This window comes from Trematomus bernacchii, unplaced genomic scaffold (genome assembly GCF_902827165.1).
Source record: "Trematomus bernacchii unplaced genomic scaffold, fTreBer1.1, whole genome shotgun sequence".
Taxonomy (NCBI): Eukaryota; Metazoa; Chordata; class Actinopteri; order Perciformes; family Nototheniidae; genus Trematomus; species Trematomus bernacchii.
In genome coordinates, this window is record NW_022987710.1 from 2,265,423 (window position 1) to 2,285,494 (window position 20,072).

At 41.8% G+C, this 20,072-nt stretch overlaps 1 protein-coding gene across 1 annotated transcript in view; it reads left to right on the forward strand.

Annotated features, from left to right (window-relative positions):
• lrrk1 (leucine-rich repeat kinase 1) overlaps positions 1-20,072 on the forward strand; it is a 125,227-nt gene that overhangs the window by 78,975 nt on the left and 26,180 nt on the right. Inside the window, exons 19-26 of the mRNA XM_034140950.1 lie at positions 887-1,046; positions 2,699-2,877; positions 2,976-3,073; positions 4,479-4,650; positions 4,735-4,904; positions 5,288-5,427; positions 6,591-6,894; positions 13,860-14,029. Coding sequence (XP_033996841.1) covers positions 887-1,046; positions 2,699-2,877; positions 2,976-3,073; positions 4,479-4,650; positions 4,735-4,904; positions 5,288-5,427; positions 6,591-6,894; positions 13,860-14,029 — 1,393 coding nt within the window. The remainder of the gene's footprint in view (positions 1-886; positions 1,047-2,698; positions 2,878-2,975; positions 3,074-4,478; positions 4,651-4,734; positions 4,905-5,287; positions 5,428-6,590; positions 6,895-13,859; positions 14,030-20,072) is intronic.

Genomic DNA, 20,072 nt, shown 5'->3' on the forward strand with positions numbered 1-20,072 from the left:
TTGAATTTCAAGATCACTCTCTTCAGATCTTGGTAACATGCCTTCCTTTTGTTGTGTTAGCAGGCCGAGTTAATTACTGGCTGTTAATCAGACCTACTAAGTTTACTGCCAGGCTTTATTTAAAAAATTGGTTCACGGTTTAAACTGGGTTTTATGATTCTCTTGTAACGATGTGACATTATTTATTCCGACCCAGCGGCCAGTGGACGTCACTAGGTCCTCTGCTTATTTCTAGTTCTTTCCCTTCCCCTTTTGACCAACTATCCAGTGGCAATTACTAGGTCATCATCAATTCTTTGTTCTGCTGTCACCTTTCTTCTGCCTCTTCAGTTGAAGTTTTTCAGAGTGTGCTTCCAGGGGGATTTCCCTAGATAACGCTTTTCTCAGAGGTATCTCTAAGCACTGTGTCTAGGAATTCTCCAATAGTGATCCCAGAGCAGTTCCTGCCGCTGAGTTTACAGTATTTCCATGGTTATAATACGTTTGCGGCTTACATCATCATTAAGAAGTATGTAATTCATACGAATTACAAGTACACAACGGTTCCATGTAACCATGAACATTTTCCTTTTGAGAGGGTCGTCTTTTTTGGATTAAAGAGCTAAAGACGATCCCAGTCCAGGAGTTGGAATGGTATCCAACATGTCAGCCATCTTTCCCTCACTTTAGTTTCAAATGTGAAAATCTTAGGTGTTCTTGAACTAGTGGGTCATTTCAAATATCCAACTGGAAATAGTATAAGGATTTATTTTTCTCATTTGTAGTAGTTCTTATGGTTAGTTTCAGGAACTATCTTGTGAAGAACACTCAAAACTACCAGGCAGACAAAACCTTTATTCTGTTATTCTAAAACACCAACAGATTTTACTATGGTCTCCTCCACCAGATCCCCAAGAGCTACCTGACCCTTCAGGATGCAGTGCTAGCAGAGAAGCAGCGGCGGGATGCTGAAGGAGAGGTCCAATACATCACTGAGGCCCAGCTGGAGCACATCCTCAAACAGAACCCAGAAAGGGACATCAGAGACTATGAGGACCGTCAGACTGGTACTGTGTTTTGTTAGCAAACACATAGATGTGAAAATGGTCAGCTTGACAAGTTTTTTGTTTGTACAGTAACCTTGAAAGATTTTTTCTTCTGATTAACTCTGAAAGTGCCAACTTTGGAAACATGGTTACACATGCACCAGCTAACAGAGGTAGATGACTCCTGAATGCTCCTGTAGCTGATATTAGCAAGCCAGTCAAGACCATTCACCATTTACAAAAGACAACTTTAGAATTACCTTTATTAGGGCTGCACAATATCAGGAAGACATGTTATGTGGATAACATTGTTGAATATTGCAATAATGATATCACTTGCAACATACCATGTTAATATTGTTCTGCTTTGGGTTTAGACAATATAGAAGACAGTCATAAGCCTATGCCGAAACAGAAAAAAAATGTAAGGCGTTATTTCCATTGCAACATGATTTTTTTATTTTTTTATTTTTATAATCACTTGCCCCCCTTTACAACATGTTCTGGTTCTTTAAAGTGGACCTATCATGCTATATTTGAAAAATATATTGTAGGGCCATACCTATACAAAACATGTCTGTGAAGTTTTTTTTTCAAAATACCAAACAGTTCACCCATTGTAGCCATGCCTCATACTGCTCAAACCCCTCTTTTGAAGCCCTGTTAGAGAAACGCAGATTTTGAGTCCTTAGCTTGAAAAAAATAAATAAGAGGAGGCAGAGCTAATGCCTGATCAGAATTCTACCGGAGATAAAGTTACATTCGGTTGTGATAAAACGCCATCCTGTTTAAACCACGTCAAGGATTATTTCTGAAATAGTATGGAGCTCAAATGCTTTTTCTCTTGCAGGTTTATCACAAGGTGAGTTATTTTTTTATTTCCTGCTTTTTAAACACATGTGCTCTTCAGTACATGTTAGCTCTGAGTGTTAGCGAGGCTTGCTAATGTAAACAAAGACGTCCAAAACACGCCAGGCATTGTTTCTGATAGCAACTTTCTGTGGGTCCACCGCCGCTATTACGTCACAGCGGATGGAATCTGTATCCGCTCGTTGTACACCCGTTTTTAAAAGATTTGGGTACGGAGGAAAAGAGAGAGGGTTTTATTTTCTGACGCTGCGTGAGTTCCCCGACGCACCGGGGACACATAGTTATGTATAAAAGACAACACAAAGTGCATTTTGCATGATAGGTCCCCTTTAAACAAAAACATACCTGGATTATTGAAATTGATATTTATTAAACTTTCTACACACAGCGACAGCGGTAAAGCCATTCTTCTTACTCGCCAAGTAAAGATATCTTCAATACTATTGTATCTTATATGAGTTAATATTAAGGCGTTGTGCTGCCAGAGCGCACTGGAACAACTCTACAGGACTTTATTTTGTAGTTCGAGCAAGGGGCCAGTCACATTGCGCGTTTTATTTTCTCGTGTTTTGGTCCACTGTTGTCAATGTTCATGCGCCTATTGTTCAGATCTCAACTAGAGCCCAGAGCTGGTTACAAACAAGCTGTTACACAGAGTTTGGGTGTTTGTTTGCACATTTGGATACAACAAGAAGCTGACTGACCGATGTGTTGTATATGTATATTAACATTATGCCCTCCACCACACCATTCATAAGGCAACACCATGCAAACGACTCTCCTTCTTTTTACACTATATCCAGCCATCAGCTTCTTGATAGAGACAGGGGCCCTGCTGCACTTCCCGGACACTAGCCACGGCCTGTGCATCCTCTACTTCCTGTGTCCTGTGTGGCTGTCAGAATGCCTGGAGAGGATCATGCACCTCAAGTCCTCTCGCTCTGTAGCCAGGAATGGAGTGATCAGAACTGAAGACCTTAGGGTGAGAATTAGTACTGGTAAACTGGTAAATACTGGAATTTGAGAGTGTTAATGATTATATGACTTTCTATGGTGATATCTCTGATGATGTCTATGCAGATGCTGTTGGTAGGAACAGGTTTCACCGAGCAGACAGAGGAACAGTATTTCCAGTTTCTGGCCAAGTTTGAGATTGCTCTTCCTGTGGCCAACAACAGGTAAAACATTTTCTTTTTACGAAAATGTCATGCTCATTTGATATATTCTGACATTTTCTCTCCGGAAGCATGCCCTTTCATAGTAGAATGCCAATGGTGGAAGAAGTACTATCCTAGGTTGTTTTTCTTTTGCTGCAAAGCCTGTCCCAGTTTCTCCAGCACACAATTCTATACATCAAACATGCATATCTGGTAATCATGCAGAACTTCCTCAGAGCCACTTAACCTAGGAAAAGTCTCTGTGTAACGCATAAGAAAGAATCATGGTGAAGGTGTCAATCAATCAAATGCAATGTGTACAAAAACACCAATTTTACCTTTGTCTCAGGGACTTAACAGTCTCTGTCCTTGGACCCTCACATCGGACGAGGAAAAACTCCCAAAGAAACCCCCCAGTTAATGGGGGAAAGAGCATTAGAGGAGGATCCCTCTCCCAGGACGAACAGACCTGCAATACATGTTGTGTGTAAATTAAAGATATAATAGATTTACAAGATAGGTAGTCAAAATGCTTGAAAAGACAGTTTCTATATAAAAGAAGAAGATAAAGATGGATACAATTGGATCTTCCAGGTGCCGCCACAACGACTCAGGATCCAGACGTAACCTTTAATACTGGCAACATCCGGGGATTGCGTTAGTAACATGCATTTTTGGGAGATGAGGGCAAAGAGATAAGGAGGATATACAGTCAAGTCCTGGTTGAGGATATTTACCTAACTCTGATAGGCCGTAGCATTAATCCAGTCAGTTATAAGTAATGAACTGATCTTGGTATTTTTCAGTCTGGTCAGTGATAACACTTTGGTCAAGAATATCTTTTTGCACACTTCTGCACACATGTCTGCACAGCCCTCCACTTTAACATATAATACACTGTAGTTTGTCATATATTGGCAAATATTCATTGTCCTAAGTTTAGTTGCTTTTTAGGTTCTTTTGTATATTTAAATAAACATTTGGTGTAAATACTTGGTGCTATATCTTCAAAACTGTTACAGGATGTGTATTTTGTAATACTAATTCGTTTTTTTTTAGTTGGCTCTTTTCTCGCTGTAACAAATGTAAATGTACCCTCTGTGGGATGAATAAAGGTATTCTGATTCTGATTATTTATTTAAAATGCTAAATAGTTTCTTAAAATAGTTTCTTTTTTATCATCGTTGTATTTTTTTAAGCTACTCTTACAACTTATTTTCTTCGATTGTTTATGTTTGCACCACCATACACAAAAGCAAATTCCTTGTATGTGTCAACGTACCCAGCAATAAACTGGATTCTGATTCTGATGTATTAAGATGTTGAGCCATACACAGCCTGGCACTAGCAGCAAGCATATCTAACGTTTATTCACATTTTTCTAGTCTTAAATTAATTCTTCTTTTCCCCTTTTCTCTTGGTGAAGCTATCTGCTCCCCCACTTACTTCCCCCCAAGCCAGCTATGGACATCCACGGCCTTCGCCAGCAGACCCACAACACCCTGCAGCGCCTCGTCAGGATGAGCTTTGTTCCTGCTGGATTTTGGGAGCGCTTTATAGCCAGGATGCTCATTAGCCTCACAGAGATGGACCTGCAGGTACTGAAAGCAGCTGATCATCATTACTCACCTTTTGTACTTACACTCCTCTTACAATCATGGCCTGATGCTGTGTTGTGACAGTCTTTTGAGCCCAAAAGAAACACCAGGAGCCAGTGCAGCAGGAACTCTGTGATCTACAGTTTTGCTGGAACCCAGCAGAGGAACCGGTGCAGCACCTTCAGAGTCAGACGCAGCCAGACCATATACTGGAAGGAGGGGCTGCTGGTCACTTTTGATGGAGGCTACCTCAGGTCAGAGCGGGGGTTACTATGACGCAGGCAGGAATTAAATGAGGGAAATGCTTTATTGATGAAATGAAGTGTGTGGAGCTTCAGTTGGATGATCAGTATCTTGCTCAATGATTCTGTTTTCTTCAAGTTTGTATCTTCCTGGTCGAATGCACTTATTGTAAGTCGCTTTGAATAAAAGCGTCAGCTAAATGCAATGTAATGTAATAATGTAATGTAAACATTAAGACAAAACATGCTCTGAAAATCTAAAATGAATTCAATGAAAACAGGGAGACAGAAAATGTTATGTTGAACAGCTCCTGTGTAAATGGTGAATGGTGAGGTAGTGAAAGCAGATATAGCTCAGTATAATGAGACGGCGACGTGCATTTGTGTTTCTGCAGTGTGGAGTCATCAGATGTTAACTGGAAGAGGAAGAAGAGTGGAGGGATAAAGATCATCTGCCATTCAGAGAGCAGAGACTTCTCTGCCATGGCTTTCATCACGGACAACGTGAACTCTCTGATCGATCAGTGGTTCCCCGGTCAGTGCCCTGAACACTTGATTTAATATAATTGTATTATGTTTTTCACTATTCAACTGTTTATCTTGCCATTTGTCTGGTTGACACGTTTGTCAAGGTTTGCAGAAGAGCATTTGTATTCAGCATATGACCCAAAAGGTCTTCTATGGGCTTATATATGTCTCAATAATATTTGTGTGAACATACAAATTATTTGTGTGTAAATGTGTGATTTGTAAATGTAAAACACCTAACACAAATGCATTCAAAAGATTTGCAAACTCACAAAAAAAATGTGCAAATGTAAAACGGATCTGCCAATACGCAAAATGTTTTCACAAATCAAAAAAAGATCTTTGAATACTATAATTACAAAGCACTTCACATCTTATTAGTCCGCCTAGTTGTACCTTACCAGTGTAGTGGGAAGGTAATCGGTAGAAAAGCACCGTATTTAGGTTAGCCATCATAGTAAGGCTGCATTAAATGTTGTAATATTTAATGTGTCCTTTCTACTGTATATGTATACATACATGTAGTTACCTACCTACCTACCTACCTACCTACCTACCTACCTACCTACCTACCTACCTACCTACCTACCTACCTACCTACCTACCTACCTACCTACCTACCTACCTACCTAATATATTTTATTGTCAAAGAAATATAGCGTGTTCACAGACACGGTCAAAAAACTCTTGCTCTCCCAGTTACAATCAATACACCTGTGCCAGGAGACCAGTTATATGCTGTTGCCCAATTACGCCATCTAGTGTTCAAATAACAAAACATATAAACCATTCTCATGGGTGCAACACGGCACATTAAACAAACCATTCTAAAGGAGCATTCAAAACCCTTGGATAAAGAAAAAACTCTCCCAAAAAAACTTCAACAAGCTAAAGTTGAAGTTTCCTGAGGGAGGGAAACTGAGGAAGGACTCCGAGAGGTTGGCTGTGTAGAATACTCTACATAATAATAATAATAATAATAAGCCTACACTCTGTGCAATCTATATGACACAGTTTAATTTTTAAAGGCCACTATCACAAATATGTTGCCTATTGAATCCCTTTGATAAATGACAGTGTCTGTTCTGCTGCCCTCAGACATGTTACACATGTTTGTCCAATAAACACAGATCTTGTACATTTATTTTATTTCTGTGTCCTCTCTTGTAGCTCTGACCGCCAGTGAGAGTGACGGGAGTCTCCTCATGGAGCAGTACTCTCCCTGTCCCCTCTGTGCCTCACTGGGCCCGCAGAAGCAAGCCAAGCTTGTAGGTCAGGTGGGAGAAGAGGGAGCATGGGGAGCAGGGGAGGGGGCTGATGGCGCAGGAGGGGCAGGGCTTCATTACTTCAACATGGAGGACTGTGTTCTGGCTGCAGTGGAGAAGGAGCACATCCTCTGTCCTCAGCACCCTGAGCACCCAGTCAGCCTGCAGGAACTGGTCCCAGAACTCTTCATGACTGACTTCCCTTCACGGTAACCAAACCATTGCGCTTTACATACTGATATGGGTTGGCCTCTGGACATTAGAAACATGTTTCCAGCATGCTTCACAGTCTGTTTTTCTGTTGATGCGGCTGTATACCCTGACTGAGGAAAGGCTTATACTATCATATCATACACATTATTATTTCATACTATATATACAAAACAGCGACACAGAGCCTTTTGGGAATTCAAGGGCTACCACCTATGAAAGAAAGTGAAGCAGTATTGTGGCTGATAATCTCAGTCCACTGTTGGTGTAGAACAAAGTATTTTAGTGTAGGAAGTTATTATTGTATACAATTTGTCTCCCGGAAATACAATACGTCCTCCATTGACTCCCTGCAGAAGCTGCTCAGATATTAGAACGAGCAGGAAAGCGTTTAGCTCTGTGTGCCGGCAGCTTCTCAGGCGCGTTCACACCAAGTACTTTTCCCACAATAGTTCATGAGAACTCTTTTAGTTCTGATGAACTAAAGCAGATCGCGTTCACACCAAAATGAGTTCCTGGGGGTGGATTAGGCAAATGAGCCGCTGACGTCACTTCTTCTTCTTCTGCTTTGGGTTTACTGGCAGGCCGCAAACAACTTCACGGCGAGTACAGTAGGTGGCGGTATGCACCTTAAAGTTGCAATCCGCCAAAAAACCGAGAGAAAAAGAAGAAGAAAAACCTCCCGCGTATACTGCCGCGCTCACCTGCTGTATTTGAGGCATCTGTTTACCTTCCGACCTCAGACATGAGCTTCGTCTGAGTTATTTAAGCAAACACAAATACAGATCGTCGACCAGTCAAATGCAATAGCAATGCTGATTCGGAAGCGAAGGCGGTTAAGAAGGATTGACAAAAGGATTGGACGACGACATGCACGCGCTACGCTACGTGTGAAATGAATAAACTGTGCCAGGTGTGTCGTATGCACACTAAATAGGCTCAGCAGTTAACACACCTTTATTATATATCCTCCTGAGAGCAACTGCATCCGTCTGCCATGAACCCTACAGAAACCTACGTGTTAGTTTTGGCCCATAGTGGCCTCCATTTGTGTCGTGTAAAATGGGGGAAATCAAAAGTTAGCAAATCCCCATCTCCTCCTCAGAGGACATTCATAAAAACATTTAGTTTTAGGTCAAATAATTATTACACTGCTCTGAAACTCACTACACTAACTCCTAAGATGTTCCCTTACTATAATTAATAAAAAATATTGAACTCACAACACTGGTAATAACAAACTTAACCATTTCTCTTTCTATAAATAAATAGTGCTTGTGTTGGACGCCATTTTGAAATACAATGAAATTATCTTTTTGAAAGCCACAATAAATAAAGCTTCGCCAGTTTATAACCGATGAAACATGATGGTATCAGAATAATCACTTACATGTGATGTATAGGATGCTACACAGGTCACTGTAAAGATAAAGTGTCAGAGGAGAAATAAGCAAGCTTAGTTACATGAAATGTAATGAAAAATGTAAGATACAGGCTCTGTTTAATCGCCATGTAGGTTCTCTTTTATTGCACACTCAAGACAATATCAATAACAGCATCACGCTGTCCCAGGTGTGTCGTATGCATGTAAATACTGTAGAAGTTAACATTTTCAATATAAAATAAAGTGTCAGTAGTATCAAAACATATATATATATATATAATAACAATAGATAGGCTCAGCAGCAGACACACCTTAGTGCAAAGTGAAGTGTCAGTATTAATAACAGTGGCATATATATAATCACAATAATACAAAATGAACTGTCCCAGGTGTAGGCAATTTGGGGTGAAGTGTCTTGCCCAGGGACACAACGACATGCTGACTGCAGTGGGGTTTGAACCTGTGCTCCCCTGATCCGAACACCAACGCGCCGACACCTCCACCTGGCGCGCCGCCGAGTTAGCATGGCGCTGCATCACCATGAGCAGCTGGTCGTCCGATTCCTGGGCCTTGTGTGAATGCAGCAGCCGTTCGTCGTGCATCTCCTTGGCACGCAGGTCCTCATTCTCCTTGCTGACCATGGCACGGCGGTCCATCGCCATGATGGTGTCAAGGAAGCTGTCATCCCGTGCCCGCTTTCCTAAGGAGAAATAAGCAAGATATAAGATCAGTTTAATCGCCTACCAGGGGTGCCCAACCAGTCGATCGCGATCGACCGGTCGATCGCGGGGAGATTCCCAGTCGATCGCGAGATGTGTCTAAAAATAGAACAACAATATTCTGTTTTATCGTTAATGTCCTATAACATAATCTTCCTGTGCCAGAATAATGCACTTGAACGCATCAAAGCTTTGTGATTGGCCGGCGTGACCCCATGTGTCGGGGCGTGGCTGGTGGGCAGTGGGCACTATTTCGCTGACGTTGTCCGTGTCAACAAGACATACAAGACCGCAATTATGGCAGAAGCAAAAAAGCCCAAAATATATAATTTTCACTCCGAGTGGGAGGCAAGGCAAGGCAAGGCAAGGCAAGGCAAGGCAAGTTTATTTATATAGCACCTTTCAACACAAGGCAATTCAAAGTGCTTTACAAAAATGGAAGACATTATGAAAATGGCAGGGAGGATGATTATTTTTGTATCTATTCCAATTCAAAGTCCATCTGTCTCATCTGCAATGCGAGCGTGGCTTTATCGAAGAAGGGTAATTTAGGAGCGGCATTTCAAAACAGTGCACAAACGCTACGAGACGGGATTCCCTCCTAATTCTGCCCTACGCTCCCAAAAGGTGAGGGACCTGAAAGGACAGCTAAATGCACAGCAGTCCATTTTCACCAGGCCCAACAACAAGAGCAAGGCTGCTACCATAGCATCTTATCGTGTCAGTCACGTTCTTGCGAAACACAGGAAGTATTTCAAAGACGGCGAAGTTGTGAAGGAAGCATTCCTGGAGGCTGCCGACGCGCTTTTTGGAGACAGTAGCATTTCAACAGGTTTTTGATATAATAAAAACTCAAGTTAGATACCGTTATTAATCAGCTGTAAGTTTTAGTTTGTTTGAACTTATTCATTATAATTATTGTACAAAATGGTATAAGAATGCAAACTTAAATTGATTATAGTCTATTATCCATTCAGGTTAAGAAACTAGTGTTGCTTGCATCCTATTTTAAAGGCATTTCTTTTTATACTCTACTAAAATGCAACAAAAAAAGGGTTTGATTCTATTAATTTGGTCTTTTTTATTGCACTTTGGCAGCAGATTCCTGTGTAGCTTCAGATCTGAGTTGTCTTATTAGTAAGCCTAATTTATACGTTTGTAGCAACACTATACCCAAATCTCTAAAAAAGGGGCTGCAATGGATCTAATAAAAACTGATCCAGATTTGAACACTTTACTGACGTCAGTAAAGTGGCGCTACGGCTATTGGGCCAACTCTCCACCTATCAGGGGAATGTGGGGTTGGGCCGCGGCCGGCCATTGCCGCTCGAAAGCACTGGAGACGCTGTAGTACATATGCCAGGCCTGTAAGTGGCGCTGTAGTCTGCCACAAAAGCAGCGAAGAAGACTTCCCACGCATAGTTACCATGGTTACCCTTCTGTTTATTCTCCGCTGTGGCTTTTTTTCTCCCTCCCCGAGGCAAGCGTTTGCTCCCGCTGCTTTAATTCAATGCAATCCCTCCCCGTCGAGGCAAGCACTGTAATTCTCTCCGGTTAGTCCACCAGCAGATGACAAACACCCACCTCTCCGCCTCTTCCAAGGAACGAGGGGACCGTGCGGCAGAGTTTCAGTTTCAGTTTCTTTCGCCGGTCAAGATGTCCGTTAAAGTTTAAATCTTCCGGACAAAATTAGAAAAGTGCCAGTCAAAGGTCTTCTTTGTTATTTATTGAGCTTTAAAACAAATGAATAACGACTCTATAGGCCTATAATAATATAATAAAACACGGAGGACGGAGATCTATTTTTCTCCCCCTCTTCTGACTTCATCAGAGCACGGCTCCCCTCTCCTGCAGGGGGGCGTGGTCAGCTGCAGCTCACAGAATCAGCCCCGTAGACAGCAAACAGCAAATAGAGCGAAATGAGGCATGGCTAAAATGCATGATCTGTTTGGTATTTTGAAAACAGAAACGTATAAATATACCTTATATAGGTATGGCCCTACAATATATCATTTAAATATAGCATGATAGGTCCACTTTAAATGTGCAAAATATTAAAACATCAGTCTTTGTGGCATGCAGGTAATCAACTGTTTAAGCTTTTACCATTAACATGTAGAATGAATGTTGCAAATTACTCATGAGGTAGCATTATGTCCAGCTAGCATGCTAATTGCTAACGTTATATTATCGTTTTATCCCGGAGGGGAAAGCTAACTAGTTTCCAATCCAGAGAGAAACACCTCGCCTGAAACACACGATTAGTGCCATGAGTAAGTGAAGCAAATTACAGAACATTGCACACTTATTCACAAGTCAAAACGTTTTTATAGCGGCCGAGAATAGCTAGCGAGCTAGCTAGATGTTATTAGCTAGCTCGGTTCCGGCCTGGTAACAGTGTTACCCAATTCAACCTAGCATTGCTAACTCGATCTACCGAGCAAATAAAAGTACATCTGAGACCAGTATTGTGCAGATTAAAACAATGCATTGCATGTAGTTTATTTTACCTTCCCGGCATGACTGCGCTGTGGACGGTTTTCCAGGTCTGCTAACTTTACTGAACCACGGACATTGCCTTCAGTAGAAGCTTCTGGATCGCGTCCTCCGAGTAAATCGCCAGAAGCGCCGACACATCCTCATCACTCCACCGCTCCGATGATTTATTTAGTTTTGCTATAATAACTATAATAAAGCGAGCAAATACAATGGGCGGTTAAAAAAAAAAATTCAGAGTCAAACGGGTGTGGTTTGCATTCCGCACAGCCAATCAGACGTATGAACTTTTTTCTCCCACGTAAGTCCCTGCTCTCGAGCAGGGACTGAAAACGGCGTAAAAATGGTTCTGATTAACTAATTTAGTTCCTGGGGCTTTTTGGTGTGAACGCAAATATATTGTAGTTCTGATGAACTATTGTGAGAAAAGTACTCCGGTGTGAACGCGCTAAAAGTCATTCAAACTAGCTGCACCTTTACCAGCTTTGAGAACACTTTAATGATCAATCATTATAAAACATATCATATATATTATTCTGAAATGGACCAATCTGCACAATGACTACTTTTACTGTCGCTACTTTAAGTACATTTTGATGAGAATACTTTTCTACTTTTACTTGAGGAACATTTTGAATGCAGGAATTTGACTGTAACAGAGTATTCCTACACTCTGGTACTTTTACTCTAGTACAAGATCTGAGTACTTCTACTTTTACTCAAGTACAAGATCTGAGTACTTCTACTCAAGTGCAATATCTGAGTACTTCTGTATTACTCAAGTACAATATCTGAGTACTTCTACTTTTACTCAAGTACAATATCTGAGTACTTCTACTTTTACTCAAGTACCAGATCTGAGTACTTCTACTTTTAATCAAGTACAAGATCTATACGTATACCACCTCTGTTTATAGCCTATGAAAAAAACTATAATACAACGAAGGCTAAAGCTAACGTTAGCAGATAGTGACAATGTATGCTAGTTAGCTAGCTCAACGATTCCTTAAATAATATTGCGACAGAAACATTTTTCTGTTCACATCACGCTCTGCCGCTCCGACAGGGAGCTCTGCTCTGAACACCCGAACGGTAAGGCGATATGGGTCCGTTCTATTGTGCATCCATGGGTAAAGGTAAAACGCATGTAGTACTGAACATGTAACATGAACGTGCCGGGCGGCGCGGTCCCGTGGGTTTGATGCGCATTCATAATGCCGAGGGAAATAACTCTCAGAATAACGTTATTAGCACATTTTACAACTTGAGGACCGAATGTTTTTAATAAGGGCTATACAAACGTTCATACTGGGTTGTTTATTTAGTTTCAAAAAAATTATCCAACGATTTACAGACGTCTCTTTCCCAATGTAAGTCAATGGGAAAAAGTGTTTCCGGGCCCAGCAACCTAACAGAAGTGCAGTACCGCCGTTTGGCCACAACGAATATTCTCATCAGAGTCCGGCTCACTTCCTGGGGGCTTGGCTGCAACCACGTGCGCCGCCATTTCGCATGATGTGTATTAATGTAATGCATAATGCTATTATGGGGTGGATAATAGTCACTGTCAGTGGCCTGGTTAATGAGGCCGGTAGCAGAGGGGAAGAAGCTGTTCAGGTGGCGAGAGGTTTTGGTACTGATGGAGCACAGCCTCCTGCCAGAGGGGGGCGGGGTTTGTGTTCAGGGTGGGAGGGGTTGGCCACAATCTTCCCTGCCCGCCTCAGGGTCCTGGAGGCGTGATTTCTTAAGCACATTGAATGCCCCTTGACGGACACACATAGTCAGGTAAACGGTCAGTGGATTGGAGGCGGGGCTAAAGCAAAACAACAGGGCACACGCTCTGTCGGCCCAGATACAGGTACTTATGTTTTAAAGAGGCAGGCCAACGAGAGACTCTCAATGGAATGAACAGCCACCTGTTGGCTGAATGGAAACACTGACAGCATTGAGACTTATATGGATGCATTTGTTAGAGTCTAACACAAATGTGAAGATGTCTCCATGCATGTAGCTCTTCAGTCATATCTAAATATTGGTCATTAATCATTTTGTTTATGACTATTTCAATGGGAGGCAATGTTGGCTATATGGAAATAAATACAATTGTGAAGTAATGTTGTATTTTAGTGTATGCTGACTAAATGTAGTATTTGTGGTAAAGAGTAGGACATCAGATGCATAATTTTCCATGGATCTTTGTTCTAACGACGGCATCACCTTTACATTTAGATGATATACTCGGGATTGTGGGAAACGGTATTTCGATCTATCTGTCTGACTCTGTACACACAAACTGAAAGATTGACAATAAAGTTGACTTTGACTTTGATATACCTCTCTCTCTATTTCTGTCTCTGTGTGTCAGGCTGTTTATGGACAGTGCCCAGCTGGAGTACTCTGAGGAGGAGAAGAACATCCTTGGCCAGGGTGGCAGCGGGACTACCATCTACCGAGCCCGGTATCGTGAGCAGCCGGTGGCAATCAAACGCTTCCACTTCAAGAAGTGTCGTCAGCAGGCCTCCAGCAGTGATACAGGTGCAGAGGCGTGTTCTTTTAGTTTTTTTAAAGAAATTATTTAATGGGTTTTTTAAGCTGACATATATTTTTGATGCTGCACAGCTGAATTTGGTTTGTACAATATCATTCTTGACTGAACAGTATTCACACAGTAAAATACACTGTGTTTTCTAGCTCTGAATGTTGAAATGCTGGAAAAAGAAAGAAAACTAGAAAATGCATTTCCTGCTGAAAATGCGTGCGAATGCTGTAAGCTGCGCACATTTGTTGCTGAATTTAGCTGAAAATGCAGAAAAAGCTGAATATTTTAATAGTTGAATGGTGACTGTAGCTGCTTTTAGCTAAAAACTGCTGAACTTAGCGTAAAAATGCAGAAAAGTGAAATGATTTGAATTAAAATTGTTACAGCTCAAATGCATTGCACCGGGGGCGGATCTACCAGGGTGGCATGGGGTGGCAACTGCCACCCTAGAAATAGGCCTTGCCTCCCCAGCTGCCACCCCAGTTGGCAGCTTTGTTTTGAAAGAAAAGTTGTGGCTCATCGGACATTTATGAGAGAAAGTCTCTAATGTCCGAGTGCAAGTGAATGCAGCACACGACGCGAGTCTTGTAACCCCTCCCCCGGCCCTGGCGCGAGCGTGGAAATGTGATTGGCGCCGATTTTATTTGAACGGGACGGCGCAAAACGAGAAGCATTCGGACCCAAGTGCTGAAGGAATGAGGTATTTGCGGTCTACAATGACAGAGAAGAGACTGTCAAGTTTGGCTGTACTCAGCATTGAATCAAAACGCACTAAAGCTGTTGATCTTAATAATTTTGTGAGGCGTTTTGCTGAACAAAATGGTAATCGCTGCATTCAGCTGTTATAGGCATGCCAAGTTGATGCTCTGCTCACGGATGAGCATACAAAACTGTTAAGATGATAACCTTGTATGTGTGTATATTTTGTTTTTCTTTGTGGGGGTCTGCCCCCAAAAAACAGTTTTAAGTCCTGAGAAAGTCAAATAAGACGGTGTCAAGCATCTTGAGGAACATTCATCATTAACTAAAAAATATAGTTTATTTAATAATAACACTGAATATGTGAATCATAAAAGTGATTGACAGCTGATAGGAATGATATGATTGTTAATATTATCATATTAATTCAGACAAACATCAATGAGACAGTAATGTACTTATTGCAGCAGTCTGCATAGATTTGGTACCCCTGCTGGTCTAAGGGCGAAACAAACTCATTCAGTTATTGTTCATTTAAAATTCATTAAATTATGTCTGCCACCTTACAGTATATATTTATATGTAAGGCTTTACTGTTGTGCCACAATAATGTCACCTAATGTTATTGAGTTAAAATATCAATATTGTGGCTTTCCAAGTTAACATTGATTGATATGACTGCCATTAAATCAGCATATACTTCTGCCAGGGGATGCCACCCCTCAAAATCTCCTGCCCCCCTCTTGCCACCCCATGAATATTTTTCTAGATCCGCCCCTGCATTGCACTGACCTTGTTGAAAACTTGAAAGCCAAATGTTAAACTGGAAGAGTAGGACAAATTGTGATGAAGCTTAATATTTCAAAGAAAAGTTGAAAAGGTATGAACAACTAAATGTATAGCCTCAATGTCCTGAAATAGCTGATTGATTTAATAGTTGAATGTACAGTGAGACATGTTTTACTGTAAGTACTAGTAGTAGTAGTAGTAGTAGTGGTAGTTGTAGGAGCCACATTTGAAGTAGTAGTTTCTGTGTTTATTACGGTACATGTTTTTGAGTCACGATAGGTGGTGGGCGTGTCAAAGGATTGGTGTGGTGACGTTTGCGGTTATATCCGGTTGCTTTTACCTGCACACTTTGTGATAGATGGAGGGGGAGTGAGCTGGAGAAGGACAATGACACACGCCCTGTGGAAAGAGTATTGGGCGTACAGTGGTGTGTTGAGTCAGATGTCTTTAAGTTCAAGATCATGATCAAGGACAAACCCATAACCAGAAGAGGGATCCTTTCCATGGTCAGCTCAATCTTTGACCCATTAGGAATATTGGCACCTGTGGTCCTATCAGCCAAGATGATTCTTCAAGACTTGTGCAGAAGGGAACTTGGTTGGGATGATATTATACCAGCCTCAGCTGCACAAGAGTGGAAAAGTTGGCTGAAGGAGCTCTGCAATCTCGAAGAGTTTAAAGTTGACAGATGCCTAAAACCGGTGGATTTTGGGGAAGTGACCTCTGCTCAGCTACACCACTTTGCAGATGCAAGTGAAGACGGCTATGGAACAGTGACTTACCTGTTATTACATAACATCAAAGGACAAGTGCACTGTGTCTTCATTATGGGAAAAGCTAGAGTGGCCCCATTGAAACCAATAACCATCCCTCGAATGGAATTGACGGCTGCCGTGGTTGCAAGTCGTATGGACAAGATGTGTAGGAAGGAGCTGCAAATGCAACTTAAAGACTCCATCTTTTGGACTGATAGTACTTCCGTATTAAAGTACATCAGTAATGAGACCTTAAGGTTTCGAACCTTCGTCGCAAACAGGGTTTCAAAAATATGCAGCGTATCAAATCCATCTCAGTGGAGATATGTTCCCACCGCAAGCAATCCTGCCGACTGGGCTTCCAGGGGAGTCAAAGTGGAAACGCTCCTGAAAGATGACACATGGGTGTCTGGACCTCAGTTTCTCACTGGACCTGAAGAACAGTGGCCTGTGAACCCTGATGGCTCTGAAATGGCACCAGAAGACCCTGAGGTCAAGATAAGTCTGAATGTGAACGCTGTGAAGGTTGAAAAAGAGATGGATGCTGTAACCCGATTGATCAATCACTTCTCTTCTTGGATCCACCTGAAGAAGACGGTTGGTTGGATCCTTAGGTTGAAAAACCTGCTGCTGTGCCTTAGTCGAAAAAGGAAGCAATTGAGTCTGACTCTTGCTCAGTCTGGCTTGAATAAGGAACAACAAGACCGAGAGATGAAAAAGGAAATGCAGACTATCAAGGCTCAGGTTGTCTCTGGTTTTCTTTCTATTGAGGACCTCCGAAAAGCTGAGAAAGAAATTATCTGCTTTTGCCAAAGAAAAAGGTTTCCTGAGGAAATCAAAGGCTTGCAAAAGGGAGAAGGTGTGAAAAGGACTAGTCACATCTACAAGCTCAACCCAGTACTTGAAGATGGTGTTCTGAGAGTGGGAGGACGTCTCAGTAGAGCAGCAATGCCTGAAGAATCTAAACATCCTGCTGTATTGGTAAAAGATCTTCACATTTCTGACATCATTCTACGGAAAGTACACCAAGATGTGGGACACGGTGGTCGTAACCACATGCTATCTAGCCTGCGACAAAGATACTGGATTCCTGGTGCTAGTGTGGCTATAAGGAAAACCCTGTCAAAATGTATTGTTTGTCGGCGACTAAATGGAGCTCCAGGAATGCAGCAAATGGCAGATTTACCTCGAGACAGAGTTTCTCCAGATGAACCTCCATTCACTCGTGTGGGAGTTGACTATTTTGGACCTTTTGAGGTCAAGCGAGGAAGGAGTACAGTTAAAAAGTATGGTGTTCTCTTCACATGCTTAACAGTAAGAGCCATCCACATCGAAGTAGCTTCATCCTTGGATACAGATTCCTTTGTTAATGCTCTTCGACGCTTCATCGCAAGACGTGGACAAGTATTGGAATTACGCTCAGATAATGGAACCAACTTCGTCGGAGCTGAGCGTGAATTGAGAGAGGCAATAGAAAGGTTGAATATTGTTAAAATCAACAACACCCTCCTTCAGAAAGGAATAAAGTGGACTTTCAATCCCCCTACTGGATCCCATCATGGAGGAGTATGGGAAAGGTTGATCAGATCTGTGAGGAAGGTTCTGAATTCCAGCCTGAAGGCACAGAACCTTGATGAAGAGTGCCTTCACACGGTTCTTTGTGAAGCCGAATCCATCATCAACAGCCGTCCCATAACAAAAGCATCCACAGATCCCAATGACTTGGAAGCACTAACCCCTAACCATCTTTTGCTGCTAAAAACCAAGCCATCTTTTCCACCTGGACTGTTTCATAAAGAGGACATATATGCTCGTCGAAGATGGAAACAAGTTCAGTACATCTCAGACTTGTTTTGGAAACGATGGATTAAGGAGTACTTGCCTCTACTCCAGGAACGACAGAAGTGGTCAAATGTCAAGCGCAACTTCATACCAGGAGATATTGTGCTCATAGTCGATGACTCAGCACCTCGCAACTCATGGCTTACAGGAAGGATTGTACAAACCATTCCAGACAGAAGAGGACTTGTACGTCAGGTGCGAGTGAAGACAAAAACTAGCTATCTGGACAGGCCTATCACAAAGATCTGCCTTCTACAGGAAGCAGAAGAGCCGTGAGGAAATTAGTGGGTTATTGAACTTCATAGACCTTGACGTTTTTTCCGACTTTTTACTAAGTGATAGTAAAGATCACTCCTTCATAGGCTAACAAACTATATATATATATATATATTTTTTTTTTTCTATTTTTTTTTTGCCTAAAGAAGAAAAGGACACTTTAACAAAGGACGTTTTTATCCTTAAAAGTTTTTTCCTTGATTGTCTCCTACATCATTTTTCAGTTATGTAATTATTATGTTGATATAATTAGGGGCCGGAATGTAGGAGCCACATTTGAAGTAGTAGTTTCTGTGTTTATTACGGTACATGTTTTTGAGTCACTATAGGTGGTGGGCGTGTCAAAGGATTTGTGTGGTGACGTTTGCGGTTATATCCGGTTGCTTTTACCTGCACACTTTGTGATAGATGGAGGGGGAGTGAGCTGGAGAAGGACAATTTTTGTTGACCGCACGCACGCACGCACGCACGCACGCACGCACGCACGCACGCACGCACGCACGCACGCACGCACGCACGCATGCACACATGCACGCATAAAAGAATATATGGATATGGACTATTGAACTTTTGCTAGAAAAATAAAAGGTCAAACGCATACTGTTGGAAAGACTGAGTTTTTGCGCGTCCACAGTGTTTTTCTCTTGTTTAGTCCCTCGTGGCACTTTGTTTGAAAGATTACTGCCGCAATAGTAGTGGTAGTAGTAGTTGTATTAGAAATATTAGTAGTGTGAGTAGTATAATTAGTAGTAGTAGTTGGTAGTAGTAATGTGTGTGTATGTGTGTGTGTGTGGGGGGGTGCTTTTATATATAAAAAATATATAAAAGCGCGGCGCGTGCGTGCGCGCGCGTGCGTGTGTGTCTCTGTCTGTCTGTCTAGTAAACTAGTTGCACGTACATGTCAACTAGTAAGTCATTGTGTTGAACTAGAGAGAAGAAAACCACAACTAGTGGGCTGAAAATATCCACTAGTTTAGGAAAAAGCCATACATGTTGAATCAATATCTAACTAGTTGCATACAGTTGCTCACTAGTGCAAACAAAGCCAAACTAGTTGAAGGAAAGCCCTTACATGTAAGAAAAATGTGTAACATGTACGGTCAAAGTCTAACATGTTTATAACAGAACCTGACTAGTGAGAAAGAATGCCCTCCACTAGTTAACTAGTAAGATAAACATCTGTGTCACTAGTTTACTAGTGACTCCTCTAAGGCTTCACCAGTTAACTAGTGAGATAAATTGTGTGTAACTAGTTAGCTAGTAAGGTAAAAACAATTGTACTAGTGTATCTAGTGGACAATTTGGACCTCACTAGTTAACTAGTGCACATTTTGAGCCTCAATAGTCAGCTTGTAAGACCAAAAGAGGCTTCAACTAGTTAACTAGTGAACATTTTGCCTTCACTAGTTAACGTGTACGCTGCAATATGTATCCACTAGTTAACTAGTTGCCGTTTATATGGCCAACTCGTTCACTAGTCAGCCATATGAAAATGAAGCAGGCGGGACCCAGATTCTGATTGGTCAGTTCAGCTCTGTGAGGGAGAGCCTTAGGGGGCGTTCTCCTGCAATGTTTTTAGCAACGTCTCGAAGACGTGAGGTGCATCAGTCGGGTATTAAGTGCCTACTGTTAAAATATTGTCTGTGGGAAGTCAGTCAGTGTGTGTTTTGCCTAGAAA